General features: G+C 37.0%; 1 protein-coding gene and 1 pseudogene across 2 annotated transcripts in view; one reads left to right on the top strand and one right to left on the bottom strand.

The window, feature by feature from the left end:
- The window catches only part of CLPX (caseinolytic mitochondrial matrix peptidase chaperone subunit X), a 44,144-nt gene that overhangs the window by 7,967 nt on the left and 9,241 nt on the right, over window positions 1–26,936 (bottom strand). Inside the window, exons 4-11 of the mRNA XM_081094338.1 lie at window positions 17,985–18,139; window positions 15,990–16,149; window positions 14,319–14,360; window positions 10,053–10,229; window positions 9,285–9,449; window positions 8,377–8,465; window positions 7,229–7,393; window positions 1,492–1,791 (exon numbers count right to left, since the gene is read on the bottom strand). Of these exons, the coding sequence (XP_080950464.1) occupies window positions 1,492–1,791; window positions 7,229–7,393; window positions 8,377–8,465; window positions 9,285–9,449; window positions 10,053–10,229; window positions 14,319–14,360; window positions 15,990–16,149; window positions 17,985–18,139 (1,253 nt within the window). The remainder of the gene's footprint in view (window positions 1–1,491; window positions 1,792–7,228; window positions 7,394–8,376; window positions 8,466–9,284; window positions 9,450–10,052; window positions 10,230–14,318; window positions 14,361–15,989; window positions 16,150–17,984; window positions 18,140–26,936) is intronic.
- Window positions 24,135–26,732, top strand: LOC308527286 (deoxyuridine 5'-triphosphate nucleotidohydrolase, mitochondrial-like; annotated as a pseudogene). The gene is made up of 3 exons: window positions 24,135–24,165; window positions 26,071–26,356; window positions 26,597–26,732. The product of its transcript is annotated as a deoxyuridine 5'-triphosphate nucleotidohydrolase, mitochondrial-like (transcript).

Here is a 26,936-nt window from a genome sequence, read left to right as displayed (position 1 = left end):
CTCATTCAATAAATATTTATTAAGAACTTAACAGCTGTTTTCTGGGCACTGTGCTTAATAATTTAAAAACGGTCTGATCTGGAAGTAAAGTGGAAGATAATGATGGTGGTAATGGTCATAAACAGATTTGATACAGGGAAACTGACCAATTAGGAACCAAATGCATGGTATCAAGACAAAGGAGCTTGAGTTGAGGTAGTGGCAAGGCAATGGAAAGGAGACTACTATTTAGAGATACTAAGTTAATAAAACCCAAAACATCTGCTATCAGATTGACTGTGTGGGTTTGAGTGACCTCCAGGTGCCTGGTACAGAGAAGTAAATGTGGGAGCTAATAAAACTTTATAGAAAAAACTATATAAAAGTATACACAGTATAACACAACAAAAGCATTTAGACTGTCAAGGCTGAAAGGACAATCCTGTGTCTGGCTTGAGGGGTTTAGAGTAGGCTGCTGGAATAATCTGTAATAATAAAAGCATAATATGCTAATTAGACAGGACATCTTCCGGATGAAGCTGGGGCTGCATGGGAAGCCTGGGTCCTGGGTGCCTGCCAGGGGCCAGAGGGAAGCCAGGGTCTCGGGTGCCAGAGGGAAGCTGATGCCGGCAGCCAGGGGGAAGAAAGGCCTACTCTTGCATGAATTTCATGCATTGGGCCTCTAGTATATATATATTTATTTATCTTTAAACTTTAAACTACAATGAAGATTTTAATTGTGACAAAGCCAACTCATAAATGTCTAATATAATAAAATGTACCTTCCCTGATTCAAGATCTATATATAATGAGGAATAGGCTGGTATTCCAGATGGATATGACTGCTTTTTTATTTTTATTTTTTTATATTTTTTTGTTTTTATTGATTTTTTATAGAGAGGAAGAGAGAGGAATAGAGAGTTAGAAACATCGATGAGAGAAACATCTATCAGCTGCCTCCTGCACACCCCCTACTGGGAATGTGCCCACAACCAAGGTACATGCCCTTGACCAGAATTGAACCTGGGACCCTTGAGTCCGCAGGCCGACGTTCTATCCACTGAGCCAAACCAGTCAGGGCTGCTTTTTTATTTTTTACTAGAGGCCTGGAGCACAGATTCGTGCACCATTGGGGTCCCTCGTCCCTAGGCCTGGCCTGCGGGGATCAGGCCAAAACTGGCTCTCTGACATCCTCCAAGGGGTCCCAAATTGCAAGAGGGCGCAGGCCAGGCTGAGGGACACCACCGGTGCACGATCAAGGCTGGGGAGGGACCTCGGGAAGGCTCCAGGGCATGTCTGGCTCATCTCGCCCAGTCCCAATCGGCGGGACGCCAGCAGCAAGCTAATATACCAGTCGGAGCATCTTCCCTCTGGTGGTCAGCGTGCTTCACAGCAACTGGTCAAACGAACGGTTGGACACTTAGCATATTAGGCTTTTATATACACAGATGCTAATATATGCAGTTTCAATAGCAAAAAACATTAACTAAGTATGAAAAATAAAAATCTAACCTTATCCATGCTGAATAAGGCCTGGTACTGAGGAATAACAGCATTACGTGGCTCAGTTAGTATTTGTACAAGTGTTTTCTCATCTAGGCTATGTAAAGGAACTACCACAGGCAACCGTCCCACAAACTCAGGAATCATGCCAAATTCAATGAGATCTCTTGCTTCTACATGACGTAATAATCGATCTTTTTCTTCAATGTCTTGGTGAGTATTTGATTCGCCACTTCGATTGGCAAGGTCTGCAGCAGCTGCAGCCCTTCTGCCTTTTCCAAGATTTGATGGTGTTCCAAATCCAAGATACTGCCAAAGAACAGATGGATGTTATTAACAGCAGAATGAAGTTGCATTGTACTAAGTACTTTGCATGCATGTCTCATGTGATCTTTGCAACAGAAGAAAGTTCTATCATCATTCACATTTTACAAATAAAGCAAATGGGTCTAGAAAGATTAAGTACCTTGTCAAAGCTCTTGTTGCTGAAGTGCTAAAGGCAGGATTTGAACTCAGGTCTACCTACCTTCAGAATTGAGAACCTATAATAACCAACTCTCAAAGAATGATTTCTAGTAAAGTAGATAAGAAGTCCTTAGAACTCAGATAAAGATATTTGAGTTTTTCTGAGACCTGTGAACTAGTGTGATTTCCAAAATAGGTAAGAACTGTGGAAATGGAGACGGTAATTATTGTGTAACCAAAGTTAATTTTATAATACTTTAAACAGGAGTAGTGCCTTCAGAACAAGCAGCGTGATAAAGAAATTATCCAGCCCTAGTTGCTTTGGCTCATGGATAGAGCGTTGGCCTGCGGACTAAAGGGTCCCAGGTTTGCCCTAGCCGGTTTGGCTCAGTGGATAGAGCATCGGCCTTCGGACTCAAGGGTCCCAGGTTCAATTCCGGTCAAGGGCATGTACTTTGGTTATGGGCACATACCCAGTAGGGAGTGTGCATGAGGCAGCTGATCGATGTTTCTCTCTCATCAATGTTTCTAACTCTCTATCCCTCTCCCTTCCTCTCTGTAAAAAAATCAATAATAAAAATATACAAAAAAACAAACAAACAAAAACACATTTATTAAAAAATAAATAAATAAAATAAAGGGTCCCAGGTTTGATTCCGGTCAAGGGCATGTGCCTGGGTTGCAGGCTTGATCCCCAGTGTGGGGTGTGCAGGAGGCAACCAATCAATGATTCTCTCTCATCACTGATGTTGCTATCTCTCTCTCCCTCTCCCTTCCTTTCAGAAATAAATAAAAATGTATTTTAAAAAAATTATCCACAAGGGTCTTAAGTCACTGCTAAGCATTCTATTAAAATCATGATTTGGGGTTGCATATATCAACCTATGCATTAGAATAATTTAAGATTAGATTTTAAAAAGAACACATAAGGATAACATCAAACAAGAATGCTAAGTTTGCTGCAAAAGGTTGGACCTCTAAGGTGTATGGATCTTGCTTCAGTCAATATAAAAGAATTATACTCTAGGTCAGTGGTCGGCAAACTCTTTAGTCAACAGAGCCAAATATCACCAGTACATCGATTGAAATTTCTTTTAAGAGCCAAATTTTTTAAGCTTAAACTATATAGGTAGGTACACTGTTATTTACTTAATAATTTTGGATTGAGTACTTAGTATTAACAACATGAGTTCAATACACTAATATATTTATGGAATGCCTATTATGTGTCTAAGGCTGGAGATAACATGACATCCTTCTGGAACTTACATTCTAGTGAGGAAGATCAACTTTAAATAAATAAATAGTCACATCAAATAATTGCAGTTGTCATGAGTGCTAAGGAAGGAAATAAACAGTAAGCGAGAGAAGTTATTTAGCAAGGTTAGGCATTTAAACCCCTCTAAGCAGATAAGTTTCATTTTATAATAATAAAGCCACCAAACAAAATAATTACAATTCTTAAAATGATGACAAAAATACCTGTAGGATTTGCAGCTGGTTGGAAAAATACAGGTAACTTTATGCTTCGAGTAGGTACTTTTGTCACCAGCGTGCGATTTTCGGACGTGACTAGCACTAACCACTGCACATGAGACTGCTGACTGACTGGCTCACTCAACTCGTGCATGAATCACGCGCGCCTCCTGGGTGCTGCGTATCCCGCAGCCCGCCTGCACCGTGTCTCCCCTCGCCGGACCAACCAACACCCCCCACTTAGAAACTTCTTCAAAATAGACTCGCCCAGGCCGAAAGCCGACTTCTGCACATGGGCCACTAAGTTTCAATCGCACTGTACATGCCCACACGTGGTATTTTGTGGAAGAGCCACATTCAAGGGGCCAAAGAGCCACGGTTTGCCGACAACTGCTCTAGGTAATTATCAGAAAGCTTAATTTTGATGTCATACAGCTTTGTCAAAAGTATAAGCACATGATGTATGAGAAAACACAGTAAGTTAAAAATCAATTCCTCTGGCCTGGCAGGTGTGGCTCAGCAGTTGAGCGTCAACCCAGGAACCAAGAGGTCACCAGTTCAATTCCCGGCCAGGGCATATGCCTGGGTTGTGGGCTCAATCCCCAGTGGGGGATGTGTAGGAGGCAGCCGATTGATGGTGTTCCTCTCTCATTGATGTTTCTCTCTCTTTATCCCTCTCCCTTTCTCTCTCTCTGAAAAAATCAATAAAAACATATTTTTAAAAAATCAATTCCTCTGATTCTCTAAGCTGTGTACATGAACAGTTAGTGTATAGGAAAGCAAAATACTTTTCATTCAATAATTTAAACACTTATTAAGCATATTTCATATATAAGCATATCTAGTAATAAATGTATACATATTTTTATGTAAGTATAAACATTAAGCAATTACTACAGTGGTTCTCAACCTTCCTAATGCCGCGACCCTTTAATACAATTCCTCATGTTGTGGTGACCCCCAATTTCATTGTTACAAATTGAACATAATTAAAGCATAGTGATTAATCACAAAAACAGTATGTAATTATATATGTGTTTTCCAATGGTCTTAGGCGACCCCTGTGAAAGGGTCGTTCGACCGCCAAAGGGGTCACGACCCACAGGTTGAGAAACGCTGAATTACTATAAAACACTGGGGATACAAACCTGAACACAGTCCTTACCCTAAAAGGGCTTATTGAGAGTGAGAACACATGAAGGTATTAAAGTATCATAGATGTAATAAAGAACAACTGTACAGCAAACAATGACAGTGGCAAGGTGGAAAAGGCACATGCAGGGGAGTGAAGGTAGGAGGTGAAAGCCTTCACAGAGGAATTGCCTAATCATTTAACAGACTGAGTCTTTAAGGATGAACACATATTTGCCAACTAGATTGAGGTAGTGGAGGGCATGAGCTAAAGGAATAAAACTTAGGACTACAGCACTTTGATACGGTTGGAATAAAAGTATATTATTTAACACTAGAGGCCTGATGCACAAAATTCGTGCAAGAGTAGGCCCTCATAGCCCTGGCTTCGTCTGGACAGTTCTGCTATTCGGCCATTTGGTCGATTTGCATATTACACTTTTATTATGATAGATTAGTATAGATAGATTGTAACCCTGGCTTTCAGTGAGGGTTGATAAAACAAAAGACATGTGTTTAGGATTAAATGTGTTTAATCCTCTGTAAAATCACAGTTGAAGACCCTTATGAAAAGGAATTTTCATAAAGATCTATATGACAAACTTTTTTAATCTCTCTCCTCAAGACCTCATATGACCCAAACCTTCCTTCTATATGCTTTTAATCTCTTTTCTCATATTACTTTTAACTGTTCTTTTCTACATTTTAGCTTCAAATTCTCTTTTGAAATTATGAATTATAAATAAATATCAGAACATGGTTCCTGCCTTAGGTTACAGAATTTCAAATATAAAGTTATCTTTCTCTCTCTCACATACACACACAGAGAAATAACATCTTTCTAATTTATTTGGCTAATTTATGCAAGATTTCAAAAGCAAAAAAACCCCACCAATTAAGAATATGGAAATGCTATCCGTGCTGAGTAAGGCCTGGTACTGAGGAATAACAGCATTACATGGCTTTGTACAAAAGTTTTCTCATCTAGACTATGCAAAGGGATTACCACAGGCAACCCTTCCATTAGCAGCATTGTATTTTTATACTACTAAACTGCTACTAAAACTAGTGCATGCAAAGCCAAGGAGAGAGACTTAAAGCAAGCGATACAGCAAAGAGCTGATATGATATATTCATTTAGGTAGAATGTTATGTAAAAGGGATGATTTGTGGCTAGGCATTATATAAAACACATGGAAAATACAGGTCTTTTGGGCTTCTATGCTGCTATTATATTTTACTATAATCAGTCAATAAATAGATACTGGACATGTACCTTGAAGATATGAAGAAATAAGTCCCAGTTAAAAATTAAGGTTTATAAGAATATTCAGGAAACAGCTATAAAACTATGTGGGATTCACAACCCCTGCTCCAATCCCCAAATTGCTCCCTTCCATTTGTCAGCAGGGGCAATGGAGACCAGCTCTTTATTGGGCTTCAGTGAATTGAGTAAGAGGAATGAATAGAAATTTTACTGATACAACACCTACCTCAAATAATAAAATAACACCTTAAAGGAAATAGAAAATTGATATAATCAAGTTATACTTTTTAAATGTCCAAATATATATATAGTCCCAAAAAATATATACACACTTTAACAGCTGATAACTCACTTTTCACTCCTTTTCAGGTTTAACTGATTTGAAATAATGGGTGAAGTCAGATTAAGCTTTGAACAAAGAAAATTTTTCCTGAAGTGCCACTAGACTTTTTTTTATGAGGATACATAAAAGATAAAGTTTATGGTATAAAACCAGCAACAATCAATGAATTGAGGGCGCACAAATACCAAATGAAATGATTCTTGATGTTTGAGATTCTATTGCTTCACTAGAGGCCTGGTGCACAAAATTCATATGGGACCCCTTGGGGGATGTCCGGCTGCCGGTTTAGGCCCCATGGGATGGGGTCTAAATCGGCAGTCAGACATCCCTCTCACAATCCAGGACTGCTGGCTCCTAACCACTTGCCTGCCTACTGGCTTGATGGCCATCTAACTGCTCCCCTTCCAGCCTGATGGCCCCCAACTGCCCTTCCTGATGACCCCCAACTGCCCACCCCTACTGGCCTCATGGCCCCCAACTGCCCTACCCTGCTGACCTCATGGCCTCCAACTGCCCTCCCCTGCCAGCCTCATGGCCCCCTACTGCCCTCCCCTGCTGGCCTGATTGCCCCTAACCACCTCTGCCTCAGCCCCCACCACCGTGGCTTTGCCTGGAAGGAAGTCAAACAATAGGAAGGTGTCCAGTCTCTCAGTCTAATTAGCATATTACCATTTTATTAGTATAGATGTTATCAGCTGTGCCTGGACCAGAACAGTCATCAGTTTAAAAACAGGCACTGACGAAAAAAACAATATTCATTTCTGTAGATTCTTTTACATTTTGAAAATGAACTGTATGTTAATAAGTACTGACTAATCATTCCAAGTGTGTATACATTTTTGGGGGACATCCTGTATATGGATGATATTTAGAAATATTCTAATTTGCTAGTCTAAAATAAAAAAATTAAAAAAACTAGAAATATGTTTCTGGAATGGTCTAAGAAAACCTTAACTCTTTAAAATTCACAACTGGCAGCCAGCACATATAAGAATAGAAAATGAGTATCCATCCTCTGTAACTTCAAATGTGCTGTATCCCAGTAACTCCTCAGAAAAACTTACCTTTTCATTTTTCCTCCTGCTGATGATTCTGTCTAAACCATTGAAAGCACCAGATGCAACAAACAGGATGTTTGTTGTATCAACTTGTACTGTTTCTCCACGTAACTTGCGGGAATTCTTTTCTGGAACATTGACTATTGTGCCTTCTAGTAGTTTCAATAAGCCCTATAGAATGAATGATTTTTAGCATCATCATATAAGTGCATTATTTATTATACTTTAGATAATGGGATTCAATGGGGAAAATAATATGTGGTTATGGTCAATGAGCATAGCTAAAGAAAACTCCATTTCTAGAAGTAACATGAAAATCTAATGCACTATCACATTAATAATTAATAAATTTATCTGGAATAGTTTCGAGACTCCTGATGCATTTAGAAATCAATCAACTGAGAGGGTGTTTTTAACAGTAAAGACATAATTCTGACATCAAGACAGAATTATGCCTCTAAGATGGTACCCAACCATTGTAGGAACATTCAAAATTTTGAAAATAGTTAAAGATTTATCTTTCATATAAATAAAAATTTTATTATACTCCTAGTATTAAACTTTGAGAATATCTATATTTTGAGATGCCTTTATAAAAAATTATCCAGCACATCTTCTAACTGTGATTGTACCTCTCTATGTCTTGGTCAGAAAAAGAAAGCAATTTCCTTATCCTGTAATTATGTCATAATTAGTTACCAGTAAAAGGTCATTTGACCAATATATTGTTAGGACTTCAATTATGACCCTACAAGGAATGAAACACTATTTTATCACACCTTATAACTAATTGAAAAGAGTAAGATACAAGTACATAGTTCATCTGTGTCTAGTGAGAACCAGAACTTTCTTTAAGAGTCCTCTAAATACGTTTAACTGGGCCTTTGAGGAATAAAACCAACAGAAATTAAATTTCACTTTTTTTCTGTTCTTTAAAATATTTTCAATTTCCTAAGAAAGGTTATTTGGTATTTAAAATTGCCAAGAGCTTTCTCTTAGGATCTGAAGTACGTTAAAGTGGTTATGTGGAGTTTGGGGGTGGGAAAAATAAACAAAACAGAATCTAATTGAATATGAAACCAAACGTACAATATTGGGAGGTTGATGTATTCCCTTCCTTTTAGTGGGCTTGAACAAAATATTCAACTGCTTACTTGCTGAACGCCTTCTCCACCTACATCCCGTAACTGATGAATGCCTGGCACACTGCCAATCTTATCTACTTCATCCAGAAAGACAATTCCTATAATTTAAGGAGGAGTCTATTTATAATATGAAAAAGATATACACAAGATCACCTCAGCTTTTAAATACTAGGTAGCCAGAGAGCAAGGTTATTTGATCTTTCACACTTAACATATAGAAATATATAAACATGAACTGCTATCTGTCCCATTCATCATTTCGTGCAAATGTTTTTTAATTCATTTTATAGAATATCACTTGGGTATGATAACTAATTCTCTCTGACAATAGCAGTCTGTCCCACTCATGTTTTCAGGTTCTTTATTCTAGGAGCTGAGATAGAGGCATGGTGTAGATTCTAGAAGCATGACGTACACGTAGTGCTGATACTAGTAAAACTTTGGCTTACTCTTTCCCAACTATATTACTGTCTTAAAGGAATTTGTCGAGCTCTTCATGTAAACAAGGACAGATGCTAGATGGGGAAAGGAGAAATGCAGCATCTATGATATCCCATAGGGCAACAGACTAATCTGTTTCTAGATTCATCTTGCACTCCGGTCTCCTTCCCCTCCCCACCCCAGCAATTAGTCTGGAGGAGAGTCAGAACAGCAAACACAATGATAGTATTAAGGATCTAACAGAATAATAATTTAGCCAATTTTCACTCTAGTAATCAAATAATGACAATAGGACAAAGCAAACTTTGTGGCCCTTAGTCAGTATACTAGAAAACATTTAACATAGGTACTTATATGTAATGACAGAATTTTACTCGATTCAAAATAATAATTACATTAGCTCTTACTGAATATTAGACTGCTTCCTCAATAGACTACATCTGGGGATAGACAAGCAAGTTATTCTGAAAACATACCTTGTTGTGCTTTTTCTACATTGTAATTGGCATCTTGGAGCAGTTTGGCAATCACAGATTCAATATCTTCACCTACATATCCAGCCTGAGTCAAAGTTGTACAGTCACAGATAGCAAAAGGAACATCAAGGCATTTAGCTAGAGTTTGTGCCAGCAGAGTTTTACCTACAAATAGAAACAGTAACTAAAAGTTTACTGAAAATATGTTGAAGTACAAATTTTCTACTAAAATACAAAATAAATTGGAATAGTATATAAGAAGAAAATCACTGAGCTCTAGCCGGTTTGGCTCAGTGGATAGAGCGTCGGTACGGCCTGAAGAGTTACAGGTTTGATTCCTGTCAAGGGCACATGCCCAGGTTGTGGACTCGATCCCCAATAGGGGGTGTGCTGGAGGCAGCCAATCAATGATTCTCTCTCATCATTGATGTTTCTCTCTCTCCCTCTCTCTTCCTCTCTGAAATCAATAAAAAAAAAATTATAAAAAAAGAAAATCACTGCTACATCTTTTCTCCACTATTATTCAGATCTAATGTCATTTTACTTTTATTATTCCTAAGAAGATGTTAGAAATTGGCCTAAAGGGCAATACCAAGGTCTCAAATTCAGCTTGAAGCCTATGCAGAAATACTGATAATATATGAATAAGATTGGCCTTAGATTTTTTTCTCAAGAGTCAAGTTCTCTCAGTCACAAAACACAGGTTACAAAATCATTTATATTCTATTTTTTAAAATGAGTAGTACATTTTTTCAGGAAGTTATTTACCTGACCCAGTTGGTCCAAGCAGCAAAATATTACTCTTTTCAAGTTTTATGTCATCATGGGCAGAATCCAATACTTCACCTCCTCGTTTTTCCTGAGGCATTTGTTGATTTACCTGTTGCTGCATTGATGCTCCTAAAGCATTACCATGTGGACTAATTCCAGCTATCTGAAGCAATTCTGAAAAAAAGTCAAAGGAATTACTAGAGTTTCATTTTATTTTATTTGAAAAAATGTCTAATAAAACCTTATGTCTAAAACCAATCACTTATTTAGAAAAATTTAAGTATTTTGGCAATCTGTCTTACCTAAAAAGAAAGAAAATTTCCAGTTATCTAGTGACAAAATTGCAAGGCACAGTGATTATTTAGGGAACCTCAAGCAAAGAAAATTGATTCTTTTTATCCTCCCCTCCTTATTTATGTAAACCTGTATGAGCCCTTCACTCAAGGGAAGGCAATATAATGGAAAGAGAACAGTGTTAGGAGTCAGAAAACCTTAGTTTTGATCCTTTGTCTGTAAATGGCTGTATGATTTGGGGCAAGTCTATAAACTTAGTGCTGTTTCCTAATCTATAACATGGAAACAATTAAGTATAAGAATAAAATGCAATTGATTTGGAGGCACCTGAAAGATAAACAAAGATTTTTTTTCCCGGTACATATGAAAAGAAACATAGCTGTAGAGGAAAACACTGAACTAAGAAATAGAGAACTTGGTTCTGGTCTTATAGGTCCATGGCAAGTCACTTAACTTTACTGGGCCTGCTACCTTACTATAAAGTGAAAATACTGAGCCATATGATCTCCAGTCTCTTCCACATCTAAGAATAATTCTGTGAGTCTCCCAGAGAAACCAAATATGGTAAGACTCACTATCCCTGGCCCTATCTGAATCTAATTTTATAGAATCTCCACTGGATCTTTCTAGTCTCTTTATTAAAGATACAAAGCTTAAGTAGATGGGACTGATATTGTTGGTGAACTATCAGTTTATCAGCATATCTCTAAAACTAATCATACTTGCTTATATATTCTGAATTTATTTTTAGGTTGTTTCTAATAAATGGGCTAAGAATATCAGTACTTTCCAATGCATTATTTTAATGAAACAGACACAAATATTTATGGTCCTTTCCATCTGGTGGTCACTTTCAAACTATCTTAGTGGTCACACTTAAGGTAAAGTGTTATTCTACTCATCAGAAATAATAGGATTTAATAAACATTTGAATTTAAATAAACTGCACTACAGTTGAGAATTAATGATTGACTAACTCACAATGCTATGCCTCATTACAATCCACATCATGCAAAAAAAATGCAGTCCCCTATTTTAGTGAAGTTAGCTAGTTGTCCCTAACAAAATTGTTTGTTTTTTAAATTTCAGCAAAATCTAGATAGAAATTGTGACAATATAAGAAGAGGCTGGCTCAAGTATAGGTCTGTCCCATAAGGAAAAAATAATTTAGGTGAATAATCTGAATTAAGTCGCAAGAAGTACATTAACTACAATGGAGTCACATGATGCATGTATTTAACTTACTCAATGATTTAAGTTTTAAAAAGAGGAATACTTTAAATAGCCCAGAACAGTTATGTTAATTATTACATTTTATGAAAATATGCCACAGTAAACTTGAGATAACTCTCCTGTTCTTTTGGTTAGTCTCTGTTTCTGCATATCTCCACCTGCAAAAGCACCTCTCTATAATGAGCAGAACGATGGACAGGCAGGCTAGCGCAGTGATTAGATGCATGAACATCATTAGCTGTGTGTGGCCCTGGACAAATTACTTAAAATTTCTGTGCTTCAATTTTCTCATCTGTAAAATGAGAGTGAAAATACATTTTTGTCTTACAGGTATTGGAAAGATTAAATGAGTTAATATATGTAATATATGTGCCTGGCAGATCCTATAATAAAAGGCTAATATGCAAATTGACTGAACGGTAGAATGACCAGTCGCTATGATGTGCACTGACCGCCAGGGGAAGATGCTCAGTGCAGGAGCTGCCCCCTGGTGGTCAGTGCACTCCCACAGGGGGAGCGCCACTCAGCCAGAAGCCCTGAGCTGGGCTCAGGCTGGTGAGTGCAGGCGGTGGTGGGAGCCTCTCCCACCTCCGCAGCAGCACTAAAGATGTCCAATTGCTGGCTTAGGCCCGCTCCCCGCCAAGGGCTCCCGAACTGGGAGAGGGTGCAGGCCGGGGTGAGGGACTCCCCTCCCCACACCCCAAGTGCATGAATTTCATGCACCGGGCCTCTAGTAGTTTTATAAGTGTCATAGAAGAATTTGCTATCAGCATTGCTATTTTGCTAGTGTTTAATTATTTCTATAATATAGCCCTTAAATGCAAGCCAACTGTTTTATCTGATGCTCAGCTTAAGAAAAACACCTGTTCCAATGATGGAGAAAAAACTATCATCTTTTTTTGAAGTTGGTTTTCTCTTCTTTTTGTACAAGGAAATGAACAAGCTCATGGACAAGACCTGAATAATGTCGCAGTCCCAGTTTCCAGTCACTTTGTTCCAAATACAGACTGTAAATTTTTATGGCATGGGGTACATCTACCATCAGTCGTCAGTTTTATTATGTAGTATGTTGGTATCATGTGATTTCCAAAGGAACTTTCAAGAATATTTTGATTATATATATCTTTGGCCTAATGCCTTAACTTTAGAACTTAAAACCCCACATAGGACAAGACTAAATTATACTGAAAATAAATTCTATTTAAGCTTTCAATATATTAATTTCCAAGTCAATCAATATATATATAATTATAAATTGCTTTTACCTAAGTTTGTAAGTAGTATTATTTGTTAACATTTAAATTACATTAAATCACTACATATGTCATATATATATTTATATTCACTATAAATTTTTCTTTACTAGTTTTACAAGCCATCTGCCCAAATTTATGAATATTGACAGCATATTTGATTATATTTTTCGGTTATAAAATATGTATTATACATGCACTTAAACTGTATTATTTAGATCTCACAGTCTTACATGTAATCTAATTCTACTGCACCTACTGTGTTTCTTAATTTTATCATGCATGGTATAATCATTTCCATACAATTTAAAAATAACTAGAGATAATATCATTCTATTACTTAAAATAAATCTCATGCCAGAGTTGGTAAACTGATTATGTTCTCATGGCACATCCTATATATATAGTACCACTTCAATTAGTAGGTATATAATACTGATTAGTCAAAGGCAAAGTAAAAGTATCAAACTTAAGTGAATAAGTGAAAAATGTTCATACTGGTTTATTATCTGTTTACTTGTGTTTGTTATTTTAATTACTGAAACAAAAGCCACATAAATCTTTTTATGATATCCCTGGAATCTTCACCCTCTCTGTGTAGCAATTATATCCACCTCCAAAGGAATGGGTGCAAGACATCAGAATAGCCACTATCCTTGATGTATCAGGTCCTTCCACACCAGGGGTCCTCAAACTACGGCCTGCGGGCCACATGCAAATACAAATATTGTATTTGTTTCCGTTTTTTTTTACTTCAAAATAAGATATGTGCAGTGTGCATAGGAATTTGTTCATAGTTTTTTTTAAACTATAGTCTGGCCCTCCAACAGTCTGAGGGACAGTGAACTGGCCCCCTGTTTAAAAAGTTTGAGGACCCTTGTTCCACACCCTCTATCAGACCTTCTGATGCTTATAGGGGCAATCCAGGGCTGGAAACAGTGAGTTGGGTTTATTCATAATTTACAAGCTACACTAAGCTTCATATACACTAAAAAATAAAGTGTGGTTTTTGGCAAAGAGTAGCCATAAAATAATAGACTTTTCCCAAAATTTCTGTCACTTATAATTATGCATACCAACTCTAACTGTAAAGCAAAAAAAAATAAAAATAAAAATATATATATATATGGCAAACTATAAATTTTTACAAATACAACTCCTGTTATTATGTAGGTCTACATTTATAGAGAAAAACTATATATACTTTTTATCTCTCCACATTATGCTTTACAAAATACAACAAAATAGATCAAATCAACTACCTGAAATAAGCCAACATATACAAACTACACAAATTAGTTATGAAAAACTATTCCAAAGTTATATATACCATATATGATAAACATGTTTATATAATATACAGTTTCTCTCTTGGTAATACGCAAACAAATACATGTCCCCCATTACTATTGCTGACATACTTCACTGAGGTAAATCTCAAAGGGAAGAATGATTACAGAGGACCTGAGGAAAGGTCACTTACTTGTAAATCTGTACTCATCCTCTCGTCTTCTTATTTCTAACTCTAAGAAAGAGGATGAAAATGGCAACATGAAAATATTATATATTTGTTTAGGGGAACAAACAAGGAGTAGTCGACTTCTTGTCTCTTGCAAATAAAGAATATATTCATTAACTTTCTTTAGCTTTTCAAACATTATGAAAAATCTATATGCTGCATCCTTTCTACATTAAAAAACAACAACCCAAGCATACTTAATGATGGCTGTCCAGTTGCTAATGTTCACATTTGTCAAATATAAAGTTGGTATCTATTTTAAGAAAAGAGTAGTAATAATTTAAGTCTTCAATAAGAGTTTAAACCCCTCATACTATAAATACTTTATAACCATTTATTTTTCTAGAACTAGAACAGCTAATTATTGATTTGTTGACTGAAGAAACCAGAAAAAATCCTTTTGCTTCATGACTAGGCCATGCTATTTGGACCTTATAAAATGAAGGTTTTAAATCTTCATTAGTTATTATGACTTATGCTTTCTAAAAATAGAGTAACTGATGCTACCACATAACTATTTTGCAGTAAGTTCAACAAGTGAACAAGTGTTTTCATTGAGCTAGTTCTATATTTAGTGGCTACTGAAAGTAATCAAAAGATATTGTAGTTTTATAAATGTAAGTAGTTAGCAGAACTCCCTCAAATTGTAAAATGATGACTAAAAGAATATAAAATGATAGCTGAAGACCTAAGTAAGAAATCAGGACTCCACGGCCCATAACAACAACAAAATTTTAAATATTAACATTTTACTCTATTCAGTTTTTTTTTTAAATAAAGTCATTCTATTAGAGTAACACACATTGCCCTGGCCAGTATGGCTCAGTTGGTTGAGCATCATCCTGTGCACCACGGAGGTTGCCAGTTCCATTCCTGGTCAAGGGCACATGCCGAGGTTGCAGGCTCAATTCTGGATAGGGTTCGTGCAGGAGGCAGTCAATAGATGTTGTGCTCTCACATCGATGTTTCTCTTTCTCCCTTCCTTCCCATAATCAATAAACTATTCTATAAAAAATATACATGACACGTTATTGTGCACAGAACGTTAAGATTACACAGTTTATTGGTATAGTAGAATCAATCATTAATAGGAATTATACTTTGAATAACTTACAAATTTGCCCCTAACTTTGTGCACTGTAGTTGGGGTCCAAAAAGAAAAGAGTGCTATATGTTCTCCAAGAATTATATATATATGTATATGACTTAGGCAAATGAAATTCTGTATCCTGAACTCAAAAGAGAAGAGAACTCAGAGTCAAAAAGAGCACTGCAAAGATAGGTTCATGGGGAACTAGTTGTGGTGAGGTCTATAATTCAAAGGTGTTATCTCAATCTCTACCTCAGTAACTTTCAAACATTTTTCACTGAGAACCTGAGTAAGAAATACATTTTACTCTGTGACAGAGAACCCATGCACATATAACTAAAAGAAAAAGTTTTAAACAATACAGTTAAATGCACTCTGGTATTTTCTATTAATATCTATTACCTTTTTTAATGCCAAAATCATTTCAGTACTTTGAAAAATGCTGTACTATACTAAAAGCATTTTAAGACAAAAACAAGGAGTTGCAGTAAGGATTACTTCTAGGCATAGTAATCTCTATTTTGGTCAATTACCAAAACACTAACCTCTAGGTGTTAATGATGTCTGCTTCTCAACCTCTGCTTGCTGCCTCACATTAGTTGGAATATTATTATATATTCTCTTGTAATGATTATACACGGCAACTGAAAGCACCTTCTTAGCAAATGACTGGCCAACAACATACTTGTCGAGGTAGTTATAAATCTGAAAAATAATCAGGTATGAATAATTTAATGTGAGCTATCATAAAAATACACACATTTAAAAGAAAGTTATACAGTGAGCATATTTGCTTCCAGTTTTAAATTTGAACAAAGACACATCATCAAAAACACAATGCAAGGGCATGATACATTATGTAGCAATGATTCAAGGTCCCAAACCCTACATGTACAAAAACACAATTTATTTGTTCTCTAGCCTAACAAAGTATCACTGGCCTCTTCTAGTGCTACGCTAGTTTCTATTCTATAAACAATGGCATTGATCCTAATTTTTAAAAGTTAATATGAAAGTCACTTAGAATACCTACATATGCCACCAAGAGTCTAAAGATATTATCATTAATGTAAACATTACAATTAATCCTTTCTAAACCTTTCTCAATCATAGGAATAATATTCTTCACGAAGACAATATATATAAAAGTATCCTTGCCCGGCTGCGGTGGCTCAGTGGTTGGGCTGTTGACCTATGAACCAGGTCAGGGCACATGTCTGGGTTGTGAGCCCAATCCCCAGTAGGGGGCGTGCAGGAGGTAGTTGATCAATGATTCTCATTATTGATTTTTCTATCCCCCCTTCCCTTCCTCTTTGAAATCAATAAAAATATATTTTAAAAATACATAAAAGTATCCTTTTAAAAAATAGGCACAAGATAATTAAAAGCTATTATACTACCAGTATCTATGCGTTTTAATACAAGCATTTAGCTTTTTCTGATATTAACTTTAAAGCTACTTATTTATCTACATGGCAATATAAAAGCTTTATTCTTCGAAAAAACTAAAGTTCTATTTGATTCTTGGATACTGCCAACAGCTTGGGACATGGGGTAAATTCCTTCAGCTTTCAGTAAATAGAAATTAACTGTTAATATTAACTAACTCTGGAAAAAAATTTAAATTGCCTAATTATTTTCTAGAACTTTGACTCGGATGTCTAAAGTGTATATAAATCAGAGGAGAATATAAAGCTTAATAGCTACATTTTCTATTACATCATTTATTTTTACATGACAAATTCTTTAGTTGTTGACCATATGCATTAGGTTTAAAACAAAAATCTTCATTCTTCACAAATTACACTCATGAATAATTAAATCTGTCACAGCACGTTTAGATGAAGAGACAAATGCATTGGTATCAAAATAGAGTTGAAGAAAGCTACACCAAGACAGAGGATGAGAAATAAGCGAAGAGTACAAACATCTGAAACATGGCCAGAATACAGGGCACACAGCCCAGGAGCAGGGCTCCCTGTTCTCAGAAGGTGCACATCAAGTACCCACCCAATGGGGCTGGTGGCACACTCTGTTGTGTTTCATACAGCCAAATCACAATCTGTCTGAGACTCCTGGCAAGAGCCCATAACACAAAAGCCACAGGTATCGAGGAGAGTGCCATAAAAAAAATTACTCGCTTCCACTGTTAGCCTGAGGCTATTTTACCATAGACTAATTTAATGGGGGGAGGGGAATTGCAGGCTGGTATTATTTAGGTGGTCAAACTAACAAAAATAAATCCATAGTTGCTCTATTTGAAGGTTGTCATTTTAGATTAATTTAGTATTAACACTATTTTAATAATCATCCAACTACATTTCATTGCTACTGAATAGAGTAATCATGACATGGGGAAAAAAGCGACGAACTCCATACCTAAATTCCAAGTATCAAATATCAAAAACAATTTGGCCAAATATAGTCCATATTAATAACTTAGAACATGTTTTTAGGTACTAGTATTAGGATACACTATAAACTGAGGAGAGGGGAGCAATGAAATGCTTTCAAGATCAAATGTTTATAAGACTGTATACCTTCTTGGGGGGGGGAGGTGGTTTCTGTTGGAATGCCAATTTTACAGCTTCTGCTGCGGATTCTGGTTCTTTAATTATGCTTTTCTTTGAGTCTGCTTCAGATAGCACAACAAAAAAATGATGACATTTTTCACACTTCACAAAACGGGTGGATGCTGTAAAAGAAGAGTCAGCAGAGAAAAAGAAATAATTCAAATAGTATTTCACCTCAAAGATTCAATGAAAAATAAAACTATGTATTTGACAAGAAGTAGGCTTGTAGTTCACTCCACTAGCCACAAACAAATAGCCTAGTTTACATCTAAGACAGATGATAAAGATAGATGAATTTAGTCAACTACATTTTCTTCATTTCCACTAGGTTCTGTCATTTTATAATCTAACACATTAAGAGAAAAGACTGATTGACCTTTCAACTTGCCAAACACTAAAGTTAATTTTTAAAACCACCATAAGAATATTAAAATATTGTTTATTTCATTGAAATATGTGAACTGTAAAAAATAGTAAAATACAAGTAAATTAATCTATTTCCCTAATATTTTATTATTAAAAATTTCATACACAGAAGTTGAGAGAGAGAGAAATCTATTTTAATCTCCCCAAAATATAAAAAAGTATATATTTTAGGTTCTTCAAGCCTAAAACTAACTTGGTAAAAAGATAAAATTGCCCTGACCAGTTTGGCTCAGTGGATGGAGCATCGGCCTGCGGACTGAGGGGTCCCAGGTTTGATTCCAGTCAAGGGCATGTACCTTGGTTGCGGGCGCGTCCCCGGTGAGGGGTGTGCAGGAGGCAGCTGATCGGTGTTTCTCTCTCATCGATGTTTCTGGCTCTCTATCCCTCTCCCTTCCTCTCTGTAAAAAATCAATAAAATTTAAAAAAAAAAAAAAAAAAAAAAAGATAAAATTATTTCATACCTTCCTTATTTTTATCTTTAATATTTCCACTGATTCCTATGTCTCTGACTTAAAAACCACTGAGAAACTAACAAAGTAACAATATTCTCAGTCATATTTACTTCATTTAAAGATAATCATACAGCTTTTGAAAACAACACAAGGGCAGTTAAAAGTGAGGGTAAAAATGCTTTCTTAATGGCAATACATCAACTACATAATATCCTGTGTTAAATCAAAAGTGACTTTTTCCTTTCTCTCTTTCTAAAACACAGCTTTAGGATATAGACATATGACCATAAACTCTTAACCTTGTCTAAGCCTACCCTTACTGAAGGTAACTAAGGAACTCAGAAAGCAGCATGATAGTAGAGAAACCCATACAGACTATTCACAGATTCAAAGCAAAAGATGCATAGAAACTAGTAACATGTTGGTAGGTCTAGGTAATATATTTTTTGTGTAATATAACTAAGGTGAATTTTAATAAAACTAAACATAGTTTTAAAATAATTTTTAAAACTATGATAATCTCTCTCCTTTGGAAATATTATAACAGATTACAAGAAAAACTTCACTGGCAAATACACCTAAATCTTCAGAAAATAATCTAAATTTTATAAAATAGACAATCCCACAACTGAAACATAAATGTAATTATTAATCCAATCAATTTGATTCTTAGGTGTTCCTTCTTAAACACAGGCCAATTAAAAATTCATTCGGGATAAATTATAGCAGCAAATTTTAAACCAGAAGACAGAATGATTACCTAAAGAAAATATCAAACTATTCCAAGTACCTTCAATTAACCCAAGACCAAACACATTATCACCATTTCCCATCAACAGGGAAAAGTCAGTGCCCCTATATTAGGAGGCACCAGCTTACAATTGTTAGTGATGGTAAACAGGGCAAGGATTAAAGGGCAGAGAAGTCTCTGATTTAATTCAGGCTGTGTGACAAGAAAATCTGGCTTGAGAACATACAAACAAAACATTTCTCTAAAGAAATTAGGTCAAAGGGGAAGAGATTAAACATCAACAATCATCCTTTTTTGCTTACTGTTAAAGGGTTGCTTAAATTCCACTTGAATATTTGCAATACAATTTTACACTGAAACATATTCAACATATACACAAATTCAAAGATTCAATTTTATTTATTGAAATGCTTATTTTTTTTAAAAAAAGCATTGCAATGCATATTTTACTCTTTAAAACAAAATTAAATTTGTTAAATTATAAGGGGATAAAACCTTCTTTAAAAATATTTTTTTTTATTGATTTCAGAGAGGAAGGGAAAGGTAGAGAGAAACATAATGATGAGAGAGAACCATCAGTTGGCTGCCTCCTGCATGCCCCCCAACTGGGATCGAACCTGCAACCAGGCATGGGCCCATGACAGGAACTGAACCCAGGACCCTTCAGTCCACAGGCCAATGCTCTATCCACTGAGCCAAACCAGCTAGAACCCTCTATTTACACACACACACACACACACACACACACACACACACACATATATACTCTAGAGGCCTGGTGCACGAAAATTCGTCAACTGTGGGGGGGTCCCTCAGCCCGGCCTGCCCCTTCTCACAGTCCAGAAGCCCTCAGGGGAAGTCCTACTGACTGCTTAGGCCCGCTCCCACTCCTGCAGCCCGGCCTCCACTCCCGATCCCACGGCAGCGCCGCCTCCTCTGCTCCCGTGACCCTGGCCCCACAGCCCCGTCTCTGCTCCTGGGGAGGCGCCTCCTCTGCTCCCACTCCCACAGTGGCCCTGCCTCCACTCCTGCTCCTGCGTTGGCGCAGCCTCCTCCCCCACAGCACGCCTCTCCCGTGCTGCCGCTGGCCCTAGGCCCTCGCAGCTCCTGGGGCTTTGTCTGGATGGACATCAGGAAGACGTTTGCTCTAATTAGCATATTACCCTTTTATTAGTTTAGATATATATATACTAGAGGCCCGGTGCACGAAATTCACATGTGTCGGGGGGGCCCTCAGCCCAGCCTGTATACTCTCCAATCCGGGACCCAACACAATCCGGGGGATGTCCAACATCTCTCTTGCAATCCGGAACCGCTGGCTCCTAACCACTCACCTGCCTGTCTGCCTGATTGCCCCTAACCACTCTGCCTGCTGGCCTGATTGCCCCTAACTCCCTCTGCCTGCCAACCTGATTGCCCCTAACCACTCCCCTGCCAACCTGATTGCACCTAACCACTCCCCTGCCAACCTGATCGTCCCTAACTGCCCTTCCCTGCTGGCCTGATTGCCCCTAACTGCCTCTGCCTCGACCCCTGCCACCGTAGCTTTGTCCGGAAGGATGTCCAGTCTAATTAGCACATTACCCTTTTATTAGTGTGTGTGGTAGAGAGAGATAGAAACATAATTATGAGAGAGAATCATCAATCGGCTGCCTCCTGCATGCCCCTCACAGGGGACAGAGCCCGCAACCCCAGCATGTACCCTGACTGGGAATCAAACCATGACCTCCTGGTTCAATGCTCAATCACTGAGCCACTCTGGCTGGGCTAAATCTCTTTTCTTTAAATGATTACTACAAGTATCCTATATTCCTTTATATACAGAATACTGATCCCAGTAAACATGCTTGTATAGTATGCCAACAACAGAAAGTCTTAGAAAAAACTTTTTTAGAAAATTTGTTTCAATGAACGTTTCTCATGATTTTAAACAAGTTTCAGGGTCCAATACAAAATTTCCAAAACACTGCAGAAAAGTTTAATTTCCGCCTTATGAGACAGATAAGTGCAGTAAGCATTCAAAAAGTATTACATACATAAAAATAAAAACAACTAAAGGCTCTAAATTAAAGAGGGGAGTCTATGCATGTTTGACAAGTTATTTTTTAAATGGGCTAAAGAATAGTATATCTTAGTCATTGTAGTCAACTTTCTTAGCTATTATTAATTTCAATTTCTGATGATTTTCTATATATTCATAATGGTATCTATAAAAATGGTATTTTATTTCAACAAAGACAAGCAAGAGTGATACCACTATAAGAAAACAAACATTACTACAAACAAACCTATTAGATTAAATATATACAGCAAGGTCCATGAGCTAAAAATGACAATGAAAATTATATGAAATTCAAATTTCAGTGTCCATATACAAAGTTTTATTGGAACACAGTGTCCTCATTCATTTACATTGTCTGTGGTTGTTTTTGCACTATAACTATAAAGGAGAATAGTTGCAATAGAAACCATATGGCCCACAAAGCCTAAAATAGTTACTATTTGCTCACTCCTGCTATACAGCATTTAAAAGGGAAGAACAACCCATAGAATGAGAGAAAATATTTGCAAATCACATATCTGGATAAGGGTCTAGCATTCAAAATATATAAAGAACTCATAACTTGACAATACAGACAACCCAATTTAAAAATGAACATAGGAGTGGGCCCTATAGCTCAGGATTAGAGCACTGGTCTTATAAAAATGAACACAGGACTTAAATACTATTCTTTTCTCCAAAAAAGACATACAAATGGCCAATAAACACATTAAAAGATGCTTAATATCTTTACTCATTAGGGAAATATAAATCAAATTCCTATGATGGCTACAATAAAAAAGACAGATAAGTGTTGAAAATGATGTGGAATAATTGGAACCCTTATACATTGTTAGTTGGGTTGTAGGATGGTAAAGTCTCTTTGAAAAACAGTTTGGCAGTTTCTTAAAAAGCTACACATAGGCCCTGACCAGGTAGCTCAGTTGGTAAGAGCATCCGCCTGATGCGCCAAGGTTACAGGTTTGATCCCAGGTCAGGGCACATATGAGAAGCAACCAACTGAGTAATAAATAAGTGGAACAACAAATCAATGTCTCTCTCTCTCATACGAGAAGCAACCAATTGAGAAATAAATACATGGAACAACAAATCGATGTCTCTCTCTCTCTCTCTCTCTCCCCCTCCCTCCTCCCCTCCCTCCCTCCCTTCCCCAATCAATAAATAAAAACTAAAAATAAATTTTTTTTAATAAAGCTAAACATAGTTATCATTTCACTCAGAAATTCCATTCCTAAGCAGATGCCCAAGTAAAAACACAAAAGTTGTGTACACAAATGTTCATAGTAGCATTGCTTTTTTTGGTTAATCCTCACCTGAAGATAATTTTTCCACTGATTTTATTTTATTTTATTTTTAACAGAGTGGAAGGGAGGGAGGGCTGGCAAGAGAGAAACAGGGAGAGAAAGGGAAGGGAGAGACAGAGAGAGGAAAAAAATGTGAGAGAGAGACATTGCTTGGTATGCACCCCAATGGGTTCAGGGACCAAACTTGCAAACTAAGTAAGTGCCCTTGACTGGGAATCGAACCCATGACCCTTCAGTGCGTGGGCCAATGTTCTAACCACTTAACCACACTGGCCTGGACATTGTAGCATTATTCATGATAGCTAACAAGTAGAAGCAACTCAAATGTCCATCAATAGATGAGTGGACAATGAAATACTACCATTCAACCATAAAAAGCAATGAAGGACTGATATATAATGCAACACAAATGAACCTTGAAAATATCTACAATAATAAAAGAGTAGTATGCTAATTAGACCAGGTGTCATTCCGTAAGTCCTTCCTGACGAAGCTGGGGCCAGAGGGAAGCCAGCCTGGCCCCGGGTGCCTGTGGGCAGCCCGAGGGAAGCCAGCCCGGGTCCTGGGTGCCTGCTGGCAGCTGGAGGAGGGAAGCTCAGGGCCCGGGTGCCGAAGGGAAGCCCATGGAGGGAAGCCAGTGCCGGCAGCTGGAGGAAGGAAGGCCTACTCTTGCACAAATTTTTGTGCATTAGGCCTAAATAAAAGAAGTCAGTGCTAAATAAAAGAAGTCAGACACAGCCCTGGACAGGTGGTTCAGTCAGCTGGAGCATGGTTCTGGACTAAAAGGTTGTGGGTTCGATCCCGTCAGGGCATATGGGAGGCAAACGATCAATGTTTCTCTCTCACACAGATGTTTCTCTCTCTCTTCCTCTCCCTCTAGAATCAATAAAAAACATCCTTGGGTAAGGATTAAAAAAAAACAAAAAACTAAAACCTCAAAAAAATTTTTAAGAAGGAAAAGGACTAGGCCTGTATGTATTAACATATATAGCTCTCAAAACATTGCTGAGTTGAAAGAAACAAAAACTTGAATATGATAGCACTTATGCTTTTAAAAAGTTTTATGTTCAATGAAGATATATTACAAAATATATCTTTAACTTTATAACGCTCTACTTTTTCATGAAGAGGGACATATACGTGTATTCCTCAGGTAATTAAAAAGAATTTAAAATGACAAAAAAGTAGACAATTACTTAAACAGGCCATTCATAAAAGAACTATAAGTGACAAAAAAGCACATAAAAAGATGTTTATGGCCCTGACCAGTGTAGCTCAGTTGGCTGAACTAATGGTCCATGCACTGAGAAGTCATCGGTTCCATTCCTGGTCCAGGCACATGCCCGGGTTTCAGGCTCCATCCCCAATAGGGGGGCCTGCAGGAGGCAACCAAGTAAGTAATGTTTCTCTTTCTTCATCAGTGTTTCCTCTCTCTCTCCTTTCTTCTCTAAAATCAATTAAAAATATTTTTAAAAGATGTTTATGAACTAATAACTATATAAATACAGATTTAAATAAAATAAATCGCCCAAGATAAAGCTATTTAGAACTAGGATGATCAAATTTTCAATAAGTAGATAGAAAATCCACTGCATTCAAAAGGGATTCATTCTGAAGAGACTTTTATTATGGGTCAAAAAAAACCAAAGGAGGAGGGCCTAGTCTCACTGCTGGGGGGCCTGTGACTCCTCAGTAGTAAAGAGCAGAAAACAGGAACAGTGTCATGCTCATCTGTGAATTTTCTGAGCCCAGCAGTGTGTCTGACTCAACAGATGTTTGAGCATGTATTCTTCTTTTACTTTTCTCTTCCACATCCCCCTCCCCCATTAGAAGTCCCAAAGAAAATAGACCACCTCAGAACTGAGCTGATTAGTGTATAGTGTTTTCCACACTTGGTCTCATTATTATATTTACAGATTCTAGGATCATACCCAATACCTACAGAATGTTAATCTCTAGGGAAGGAGGGAATCTATGGTTAACAACCACCCTTAGTGCTCTTTTTAAAATATAGTTTTAATATTTAAAGTGTTCACTTAATCACTGTTAAACAACAGTGACCTGGCAGGTTTTGAAAACACTGCATAAAAGAAAACTAAACTTAATCTTGAGAGGACCTAGTTTATTAAAAAAAATATTAAAAAAATATATATATAATATGACATTACCATTATGAATTGAGCAATTCTCAGATTTTTGAGAACTTTAGTATATCACACCAAATTTTGTTAATAGAAAATGTTATTTAGAAGTTATATCATCCAGTTCTACTACTTTCATTTTATACTGCAATTCAAATTACTGTTCATTCAGATTGATTTTTCTCTTTGACCTCTTACTAGGTAAAAACTACAAACAGAACCTCTAACATTGCAGCTACAGAATGGAACTACTTTAAAGTCTTTCTAAAACTGTAAAAACATGCTACATATAGTACTTTTTCATATAGTGGCCAATTAATAGCACTGATAAATGTGAAACTGAAGTTATTTGGGTTAGAATACAGAGAATCCTCTCCAGTTAATAATCAGAAACTGAAACTTCTGCCATACCTTACCATCAACCTTTTCATAATTGGACTGAATAGGAAGGCTGACATGTTAGTATAATGTAATTTACTCAAGTCATTACCATTAACTCTGATCATATAGGAAATTAGTTATTTGATTCATTAAACAAAATATCTGTTGCATTTCAGAGAGAATTACTGACACTAAGCAAAAGTAGGACTGTTAATTTCTTCTTTCTCTTAGTGTCTGAATCATGATTATCAGACATTTTCTAGAATTGAGAGCATAGCTCCTCTGAAAAGTACTTAGAGAAGGAAAATACCTTAATATTTGAATGACCCACTTCTCCAGTTTGATGACACTATCAATAGGTAGGTGAAGAACAGAATAATACAGAATAAGCAAGCCTTGGTTCTTGTATAGCTTAATGGTTACAAAAACCGACCCTGCACCTTCTCGTTCCTCCTCTGCCTCTCCCTCCAACCCCCTCACCACTCTTGTTCTGCTCTGCCATGCTGTGCTCTGAAGAGATACCTGCCATTTCTCAGCAAGTGGCTTTGCCGGGCTTTTGGAGCATGCCACTGCCCAACCAAGGGATCTGCATGTGTAGCAGGCTATGGCCTATACAGTGCCTATGATTATACAGTACCACCTATAGAGAAAACCCTTGCGAAAACCAACATTCAGATAGCTCTTCCTTCTGGGTGCTATGGAAGAGTAGCTTCATGTTCTGTCTTGGCTGCAAACATTTCATAGATGTAGGAGCTGGTGTCATAAATGAAAATTATAGCAAATCTTGTTGTACTGTTTAATTTTGGCAAAGAAAAGTTTGAAGTAAAAAAGGGTGACCAGCCAAAACCGGTTTGGCTCAGTGGATAGAGCATCGGCCTGCGGACTGAAAGGTCCCAGGTTCGATTCCGGTCAAGGGCATGTACCTGGGTTGCAGGCACATCCCCAGTAGGGGGTGTGCAGGAGGCGGCTGATCGATGTTTCTCTCTCATCGATGTTTCTAACTCTCTGTCTCTCTCCCTTCCTCTCTGTAAAAAAGCAATAAAATATATTAAAAAAAAAAAGAAAAAAAAGGGTGACCAAATTACACAGCTCATTTGTGAATGGATTTTTAAAACCAGAAATAGAGGAAGTTCAAGTTTTGGATGACACTGAAAAGTGTTCAAGAGGTTTTGATTCCACTGGAAAGAATGAAAATTGATGCCAGGAACAGAAAATGAAAAAAAATGTACTTTTTTCTTAAAAATAAAGAGTTTTTGTTTAGTGTTTTGCACTTCTGTGAACTTAATAGCTTTAGCTTCTAAAAATATTTGGTGTTCTTATATCAAAGAAAGGGTACCCTGTTGGGATCACAGAACTTATACTTTCTTGTGTTTTTCTACATTTGACTGTGGTATATATATAT

Source organism: Myotis nattereri, assembly GCF_964212035.1.
Source record: "Myotis nattereri genome assembly, chromosome: 1".
Classification (NCBI taxonomy): domain Eukaryota; kingdom Metazoa; phylum Chordata; class Mammalia; order Chiroptera; family Vespertilionidae; genus Myotis; species Myotis nattereri.
Note: the sequence above shows the minus strand (reverse complement) of the source record. Positions and strands in the feature narration are given on the sequence as shown.